The 10,250-nt window shown below is 38.0% G+C and overlaps 1 protein-coding gene across 1 annotated transcript; it reads left to right on the top strand.

Moving 5' to 3' along the window:
* Positions 1-1,166: 1,166 nt before the first annotated feature.
* LOC139117514 (membrane-spanning 4-domains subfamily A member 18-like) lies at positions 1,167-9,797 on the top strand. Its single transcript, XM_070680708.1, has 7 exons — positions 1,167-1,187; positions 1,276-1,556; positions 4,209-4,265; positions 4,614-4,712; positions 5,293-5,418; positions 8,727-8,853; positions 9,051-9,797. The coding sequence occupies exons 2-7, from the start codon at positions 1,311-1,313 to the stop codon at positions 9,194-9,196; spliced, it is 801 nt and encodes a 266-aa protein (XP_070536809.1). The 5' UTR covers positions 1,167-1,187; positions 1,276-1,310; the 3' UTR covers positions 9,197-9,797.
* Positions 9,798-10,250: the final 453 nt, after the last annotated feature.

The following is a 10,250-nucleotide window of genomic DNA, read 5'->3' as shown; positions in this document are numbered from 1 at the left end:
GAGAGACACAAGAGAAACTATTATAAATGGTTTTATTTTTTAAAAATTCACCGACTTGAACAGAGTCAAGTAGCCTTGGAGCTTACGGAGTTTTCCTACGATAATTAATAGCCCTCATAATCTTTATTCCATTTATCGGTTACGACGAAATGTTCTGGAAAACTAATATTGGCTTTCACAACTTTGTGAACTTTACACAATTGTGTGATATCACACAGAGCTATAGAGGGGCATATGCTCCGACTATCCGGTACGAGGTACATATACATGTAGCGCGTGCGCAATGACACGGTGCCGTGCCTTCACGCACAGTGATAACATGTTTGCACAGCGAGGATGACGTATATGTTTCAATAGATTATCGACAGGGACAAGATAAAGTTATTTCCACCTGAACAGGTAAGTTGTTGACTGGTCATTTTTCGGATTTCCAAATTTGCTTCAGTCATCGTAATAACAATGATCATTTACACAATTACATGCTGACATACATGTTGACTTGCTGACATACATGTTGACATGTTTGAACTCTTCGTATTTCGACGTTGACATAGGGATAGAACAAGAAACTGTATTTCACCAACATCACATTAATACTGCAAAAGACGTAATAATTTTTAGATGTTGTGCACTCTAGCTTGACAACTACACACGACTTTTGTAGGCCGACATGCGCTGCGGTGTCGTTTGGTTATATCTTCGTATTAGCCACGGACTTGTAACATTGACAAAAATTATCAATATCACCTTAGTCTTCCCATTTTACGCTATTTCTTTCCTATAAAGCGGAAAGTTCAGTTTATAAAACAATATGTTTGCAAACATTTAGCTTACTCGACTGTATGGTATGTTTGGCACTATTTCAAGGCCAGACCCAGGATTTTAGCCACAGATAATCATATAGAGGCAGAAGCGATGTTTTATACATCACTCAAAGCAAACATGGTATCATTCGTGTCACGTTTACATATCGTCAACATTTCTACTGTACGCGGTTACGTTTGGTAGCATTACATCACTTGAAAATGAGATAAGTACATTGTCCACATCAAATTACATCGGAGGCGAAGAGAACATCCGGGTTCGCGACACGTGACGTCATTGGGTTATTTTACAAGAATGTGTTTTTAACTTCAGTGAAAACCAACATTGTACAACAGGAGAGGTGTGTTTTTCAGACGTGGAAGGTATGGATTAATTCTATTAGATGCATCAATTTTTTATCCGACTGTCTAAAGCTATTCCTTTTCTCAAATTGTCTGATTTATGACACAGATCCTATTTTATCGTTGCATCAACCCAGAGTAGACATGGAGCAGTCAAAGCCAGCAGGACCTACATACAATGAAGGACAATACCAACAGTCACCAATAATTCTACAAACCTCGAATCAACAAAATCAAGGACAAGGATTCGGTTTTCCTCACAAGACAGTCGCTGGTATTGGCATTACCCAAATAATCCTCGGTGTAGTCTCGATAGTAGCCGGCATAGTCGTCATTTTCGGGTATTGTACATTGCATGAGAGCGGCGTAGGGATATGGTGCGGAGTTTTTGTAAGTATCCGCCGCGCTCATTAAATGTCTTACATCTCTAAGTTTCTATTACTTATTCCTGGACATCTGTTGGCGAATATTTAATATCTCACCTTGCTGTAGCATATGTCTAATGTATTATGACACGGTATCATTATATATATATATATATATACATATATATATATATATATATATATATATATATATATATATATATATATATATATATATATATATATATATATATATATTTTACGCAATACCAACTTTGCAATCTTCAGACTGCTCTAATTCTGCGTAATCTCGGACCCAACAAATCATTCGCCTGTTACCTTTCACCTAATTACTAAAAGTTTATTTTGCCCTGCTTAGGTAAATAAATGATAAAACTGGTAAGATTTGACACGTCTCTATGAGTTGATCTGACCACCCATGACATCGACGGAATCAGGCACGGTGTGGTGACCACGGTGTGCCATTAGTCCCCGCGGACGTAGTCTTGGGGACTGAGTCTCACAGATTGGACTGCGTCTGTCCGTGCGTCCAGGGCTAATTCTCTGACATGTCTGACCTTAATTCATTCAAACTTGGCTCAAAGATAATGCGCTATGACGTGCATATATTTACGTCATTGCGATACGCGTGGAAATCTTTTACCACTGCCACAGCGAATCACTCAGATACACCTTGATAGGTTTCATTGGTTAACCAAGGACCATTAATTTAGTTTGTTTTGTAAAACGACCATAGATGGCCATGTAGTGGCCACTTTGTCGTGCTTTTTACGGGCTTTGGGGTAAAGAGCCGTTAAGCAAACATGCACTGACTGATTTTCTTCCATCTCGCCACACGACACACGAACAATGGACTATAAACGTACATATGTAAGTCAATTTTGCGATACGGTCCAACCTAGCCCCTAATCAGTCATTTAAGTACGACGCTTTCATATCAAAACGTTTATACAGAAATGTCTGAACAGATCTCATTTGAACCTGATAAAGGAAGAGTATATCATGGCCTACACAAACGTATCAGTTTCTTTTGCGATACGATGGAATATGGCCTCTGGTTTCTGTTTTCCATCAATCAAGGAAAATGTTTATAATGCGGCGAAATCAAATGAGCGATTTTCTTCTCGGAGGCAGAGTTTTGTTGCAGTTATAGCTCACGTGTGTCTACCTGTCTGTCTGTCTGTCTGTCTGAGTGTGTCTGTCTGTCTGTCTGATTCTTAACACGATAACTCAAGAACGCCTGAAGGGATTCTAGTCAGATTTAGTATACATGTACCATATGCTAAATGCAAGAACTGATTAGATTTTGGTTAGTGTGGCTTGCATATTAATGAAGTTATGAAATATCTTTTTTTTTCATATAATGGTTTCCAATGGAGACAGTAAGGACAATGTCGACATATATAAAGAAATACTGCACATAATATCATGTAATTTCCACTGATGACAATCTCAGAATATTATGATGATACTGTGAGTGTCATTTCAATTATCTGCTCATTTGCATATTTAATGAACTTTCGTAATCACTGATATAACTCCTAAATTCCTACACCAAATTTGATATCTGCTACAAATATTGATCTGATAGACATCTAATTGTCCTGAGAAGCATTGAGCAGTGCTATGTTAATAAATAGCTCATTTGCATATTTAATAAAGTTTTGTAATTAGTCGAAATAAATGCACCAAATTTGATGAAATCTGCTGCAGATACTGATCTGACAGATGTATGACAGCGTTGTGAAGTAATTAGTTGTGTGTAATTAATTAATGGTTCATTTGCATATTTAATGAACTTTGTAATTAATGATATAACTCCGACATTATAGCATTAAATTTGATGAAACGTGCTACAGATGTTGATCTGTTAGATATCTAATTGCCTCAAGAAGGCATTGGGCTGTGTCAAGTTAATAAATAGCTCATTTGCATATTAAATGAGGTTTTGTGATTAGTGATTTAACTCCGAAAATACTGTGCGGAAGTTGATGAAACCTACATATAATGATCGACAGATATCTGATGTAATAAACCTGTTGTAAACCATGTGAGCACATTCAGTTCACATCTGGTCCGTGTCCGAAGCCATTACTCGGATCGGTGTGAACCAATTGTATTCATACTTTATACATGGACGTTGTGATAGCGTGTTTACAGGGCTGGTCAATTGTTTTCAATTTACGGCAAATTTGATCTAATATATCTGCTTTATGTTTTGAGCCCACGCACGATGGACTGAGAGTAAAGGGTCTATCCTGAGTTAGACTGTACTCGGACGCGCGTGAATTGAGATCATTCAAACTTTATACAATTACAATCTACGAAAATGTATATACGTACGTCAACTTATGACGTTATGTGATTCAACATGGCCCTTTAGGTGGCGCGTTTATGATGATTTTAGCATTTCCCTGCCATTCGGCAGATATTTCTTTATAGCGTGATCTATTTAACCTCATCCTGATACGAGGGCAAAACACTACGACGTACATGTTGCACAATGATCAATCCACGACACAAGTCATGTTACAGCCTTATAGACCTACAGCTACGAGACAACTGTTAAATTTGATGATACCTGGTCTGAATATAAACGTTTATAACAATGGTCGTTTATATTGATCCTATGTATTAACTTTCTTCCATTTTTCAGATCTTAGTGACAGGCGCCTTGGGATGTTTATCTGCATCGAAGCAGAGCATAGGACCGGTAAGTACTGGGTCTCTATGTTATGGGCATCTTAGAATGTATGATAATCCTGGTGTTGATCTTTTTACATAAGTTCCTTACGGAAGTATCACGGTTCAGATGTCAAAGGGACTCATGATTAGCGCGACATCGAGTTTGAGACCAAGCATGATTCGTTGTGTCTAGATCTGTTTTACACTTCATATAAACCTAAAGTGGCAAGTGATTTTAAGCTAAATGACACGTCAATGTATTATTGGACAATTGGATGGCCTTTCAGTGACAACGCTCAATCACATAACGGGATAAACCACCCTGTCACCATTGTTGTTTTGCTTTGCATCAGTTTCCATTGTTTTCTTCTTTTAGATTGTAGCATCAATGGTCTTGTCGATCATCAACGCGACAGTGTTCTGTCCAACGCTGCTCATTTTGAGTTCTATCGCTGTTGGAGTCGCTTATGACGATGTATGTATATGTATATGTGTATGTGTGTGTATGTATGTATGTATGTGTGTATGTATGTATGTATGTATGTATGTATGTATGTATGTATGTATGTATGTATGTATGCATGTGCGTACGTATGTATGTGCGTACGTATGTACAAATGTATGAATGAATGTATTTACCTTGATATACGTATCTATGTATTTTGCTTTTTGTCTATTTATTGATATTAATGCATAATACAAGCAAATGAACGGATACATTGGCTATTGCTTTATTGTTATGAATTTGAGTTGAATTCCGGACTTCGTCCGGAATTACTTTGTCAACAAGAACAATGGCCATCACACATACAAGGGCCATGTTCATCATCACATATACGTAGGCTATGTTCACCATTACATACACTTATAAAATATGCATGATAATGGAATGGAATCTAATTGATCGTGAAACAGATCTAGAAATACCTGAAGGGAGTTGAGAGGGACCTGAGACGCACCATACGACACATCAATGCTGTCAGAAATGTATGATTTAATTCAGTTTGATTTTACTGCATATGTAGTTTGATTTGATTTAATTTTATGATTCACAGAGTGATGCTTGCATCGCAGCAGGTTCAATCATGATAATCGTGGCGGTTCTTTCGGCGATATTGTCCATCATCAACTCTGTTTACAGCTGTATGGGCTGCTGTTGTAAGAATAGAGAGACACAACAGGTAAGACTGCAAATTTCATTTCATTTTAATTACTTGATCTTTTTCTCCGATTGTACTTCTCCCAGACGATCCCAAGAAAGCCAATTATGGAGTACCTTACTCCCTATCATATAGCATTAACTTAATCTGTATAGAACGTTATCTTTTGAGTGTTCTTAGTTCAGCTTTAGCGGTGAACACCATGCCAACATATACGCCAAAAATCTCTAAAGTCTTATTCAAAACTTATACTCATGCTCTCACGTATAACCTGAGGAATCGTTCGTTTGGTAAATACAATGTGTACAGAGTAATGCAGTGAGGGTGCAGGGTGATTCTTTGAAGCAATAATATAGTCCCAATATACAATGATCCGATAAAATTGGCTTTTGGTTAAAGGGAGGCAGTCGTCGGAACTCTGCTCGAAGGCTGCCAGGGACCGCAACGACCGATGTAAATAGTATTAGCGATTGACGAAAGTTAAAACATGTTTTGTTAGCAATGAATATCGTAAAATTTAAATATTTCTGCTATGTTGAATTGATAAATATAGATATCATGCATGAAATACATTGTTTGTAAACAAGAAAGTGGCACACGCGCAGTTCTGACTACTACCTTCCTTTAAGGCAAGGGTAAAATTCACGTTTTGGGGTTAAAGTATAGAACCATAGTACATGTGTGACAAGGTATGGTCACAGACAAATAGAAACAGACTAGCAACGCGGCATGCCTTCTGTTCCATGGTCGTCTCAGTAGACTATGGCCTTTTCATATTAAAATGAACTTCAAAGGTGTTAAACTTTTTGGAAACTTTGTTAGTGGTTGATAATTGCACGAGATTATGCAAAAAATACGACGAGATGGCATCGTGCTGCCAGTCGCGTAGCAAGCAAAGTTACTTTGTGAGCTCTCATGGCAGAAACACTGCTTCACATCAATCAAAACATAACACGCCAGCAGTTTCATAAACATGTCCTTCCTTGACGAACGTGTAAAAGACTGGGGGGAGTGTTGAAGCAGGTTCTTTGATGGCAGTGACGAGTCTCCGACACCAGTTGTAGAAGTAAAGCATATAAAACACTTGAGGTTTTATTGCAAAGATAAACGACAAACAGAACTGATACTCTGAACTCCCCAAAGTTACTTGAATCTCTAAAACTACAGTGTTCGTTAGGCGGGAAAATTGTAGCCAAAACAACATGAGAAAATTGATACAAAGATCACAGCTTCACTCTGATTGGTCCTAAAGTGACCACGTAATGTAACCTGATTGGTCCATTTTACTCAACTGTGATTGGTCCGCTCCAGAATCCGTGTTTTGCATCAAGCTCGACATGCATTTCCAATGCACATATTGCATAGCGAATATAAAGAGTCAATCAGTCACGATAAAGACGGTATGACTGACCGTAAAAAAATTGAGTAAAACCAGACAGTATCGATAAAAGGCATTCAAATTTGGTTTAAAAACACTCATTATATATTCATAAAAATATAAGAGGAATTTTTCAAATGGTAAAACTCACTTCCCTGAAGCTCAAAACACTCCCGTTTTCGCCAGCACGCCAATTCTGCTCAGCACCACACGACAACAACAACACAAACTTTGCCGAACATACTTTCTCTTAACAATTGGCGAAAATCCGAAAATTACCGAAGAATGCATGGTCGGCATTCTTCGGAAAAGAGAGGCGAGAGCTACCTGAGGCGAGGCGAACATGGATGGGTTACGTAACAGCTTCACGCCTTGAACAATACCCGTTGCTAGTCTGTTTCTATATTTGTCTGTGGTATGCTCAACGACATCAACAAAATTAAGATAAACATTGCAATATGAATCTAGCTGCCAGCAGTAAAATCGTTAAATGAGTATACAGGTCAAACTTTTGCGTAGTTTTTGGTCCAAAGCCGTGGAACGCCATCCCCAATAAATTGAAATGTGCCGTGGTGACTTTGAAGCATCAAATACAAATAAAATACTTTCTTTTATGGCAATTTAACAACGTCATTGATTATCCTATGTTTAATATGATAATTTGCTTGGTGTTTGCTTTTTATCGCATGTTATTCATATTGTTTTATATTTATCTCGAATTTATTTTACCTAGAGTTAAACGCTTTTGAACATTTTCAGGGCTCGAAAGTAGCGGTAGTCCCGCGTCCACAGACTACCAACTTTTCCCTGGGCTACCAAAATCCATGAAATGGTAGCCCACATGGACTACCAAAGACCGGGACATAAAATTCAGTCAGTACTTGGCGTGCAATGTTCAATATCTGAACTGACGTACTTGAATGAAAGGCACTGGAAGTGATGGTCAATGAAAACGCATTTTCATTGCATTTTGATCATAGTGTATCAATCACGGGCAATATCCCTCCATCCTACAGAAAGCCCATGGTCTAGTTTTAGCACTGCTACAGTATGTCTAGTCTCGACGTGCTGAGAAGATCGTGGTCGTTATCATGACGACTATCAAAATTTTCATACAACTCTGAGAATGAAACAAGTCGTTAGTAGATCATCAAACTTTTGAGTATCACTGTTGTCCATTAGGCCAAAAAAAGATCGTTTCTGGTCACCGCGTGTGTCATTTCAGAACCTGCGCGTCATGGCATTTTTTTGGATTACATACTGATCAGTACAGCTATCCTTGATATCCCTGTTTGCATGTCCAAAATTGTTAAAAAGAAAACGGAAGCATTATGCAGCCAGTGATAAAAGACTATAACTGTTGCATCAATTGTGTCAAACCAGCATTGTTAAGAATAAAAAGGGGAAAAAAAGAAAACCGCATCGCCGCATCACTTTTGCTAAATGTCAAGGACCAGAAACATTTTTTTTTTTTGGGGGGGGGGGGTTAAACCTGTTTCCTTTTAGTACTTGGTGTGTAAGTTTTCTTCACATCAAATGACTAGAAAATTCACTTCACGGGCAGAATCTTGAAAAATTGTTTTTTCTTGTCTGGTTAATGAAAAACAATATCCCTAAACTAAAATATGCATGGGCTACCAAACCTTGTCACTGGACTACCAACTTCAGAAAATGGTAGCCCAAATGGACTACCAGGGGGGAAAGTTTATTTCGAGCCCTGATTTTGCAGTTGAGCATGAACTATAGAAAAGTCCTGAAATTGAACATTGTGTGTCCAATAATTGAATGACTAGACAAACGTAGTTTTAGGGCTGTTTAGCCCCGTATTTACGTGGTAATCTTTAGAAATAACCATTCCACAGTCTGATCACTATGTCTCGAAAGAGTCTCTTTCCTTCTATAGTTAACCTTAAAGTTTAACATATACAATTACATTGCTAATCGCACACAGATAATATACGTTACTACAGGAGAAGGAGCAATGGGAGCCACGAATATGATGTACTCAGTACAAGGAGCTCAGCCTTCGGGAACAGTGTTCATGATTCCAGCTACTGCACAGAATATGTATACAAACAGTAAGTGTGCACGTAGATAGAAGCGTTGTCTTCACAGCCTAAATATAAAATGATTGACAATTATGCTGTACACTAACATCAGTAGTTATCAAAGTTGCATTTTGCGATAGGATCGTGCTGTCTTTCTGAACTGATTATGTACATTTATAGCTACTGTTGTTCAATTCTACTAATTTTGTGAGATATCCTGTCCACAGACTTTCCGACCTCTCAACAAGTTTTGACAGAAGGAAGCCCACCGGCCTATCAGATGCAAAGCGGTTACGCTACGGCGCAGACCATCCCAGGGACAGTCCCAGCGGTCCAATCTTTCCCTGCAGAGCCCGAGGGGGACAACCATTAAAGATAACGATATCAGATATTCGATACTCCAGGCTTTCAATACGGATAGTTTTCAATCGGATTCGAACCCACAACATACGCCATCAGTCGCCTAGCTGAGAGGCCACAGACAAAACCACTCGGCTAAATCTCCACTCCCAAAAAAAGAGTGGTTCAATAGCCGGTTAAGTTGTTACATTTTTCTGACTGAGACCGCTCAACACGTTGTAGAGTTCGTGAAGCACTCACGCACGCATGCTCACTATCATACATCGCACATACACACTTTATCGAAGCGAAGAAACGAATTTCATCGCTTTAACTGGGCGATCAATATTACTTTTCAAATGTGTAAAATTTTAAGTTATAAAGGACAACAAAGTGATGCATAAAGTGGCGAAATAACTGAATTTAATGTAGTCGCCATTTTCTACTGAAAACTTACCTAGACGAGCGGATGTCATGAAAATTTACAGAGCCACGATGTCACAACATGATATAAATTGAAATGATCGAAACTGAAAAGCGACAATCAAGTATTCCAAACATTAACCATATTTACAAGAGCGAGTTTCATTGATAGATTTGAACTTTTCTCAGATAAAAGAATGATATTCTCTCTATTCTGGTGTCTGTCTGTCTGTCTTTCTGTCTGTCTGTCTGTCTGTATGTATGTATGTATGTATGTATGTATGTATGTATGTATGTATGTATGTATGTATGTATGTATGTATGTATGTATGTATGTATGTATGTATGTATGTATGTATGTATGTATGTATGTATGTATGTATGTATGTATGTATGTATGTATGTATGTGTGTACTCAAAGTTCACTGTTTATATAGTAAGGAGGGTGATTTTTTATGAGTCTTTTTATGAGTCATTGTCGACAAAGCTATAACAAAGACATTTTCACCTGAACAGGTAGGTTGTTTAAATGACCTTTCTTATCAAATTTCTTAACTTCTCTTAATGGGTAAATAGCTGTATCTTTTTGTACTTTTTGCCATTGTTAGAAACTAGAGCCTTCGTTTCTTTTTATGGATCAAAGGCATATCGTTCATGCACTGTTC

This window comes from Ptychodera flava, chromosome 2 (genome assembly GCF_041260155.1).
Source record: "Ptychodera flava strain L36383 chromosome 2, AS_Pfla_20210202, whole genome shotgun sequence".
Classification (NCBI taxonomy): domain Eukaryota; kingdom Metazoa; phylum Hemichordata; class Enteropneusta; family Ptychoderidae; genus Ptychodera; species Ptychodera flava.
Note: the sequence above shows the minus strand (reverse complement) of the source record. Positions and strands in the feature narration are given on the sequence as shown.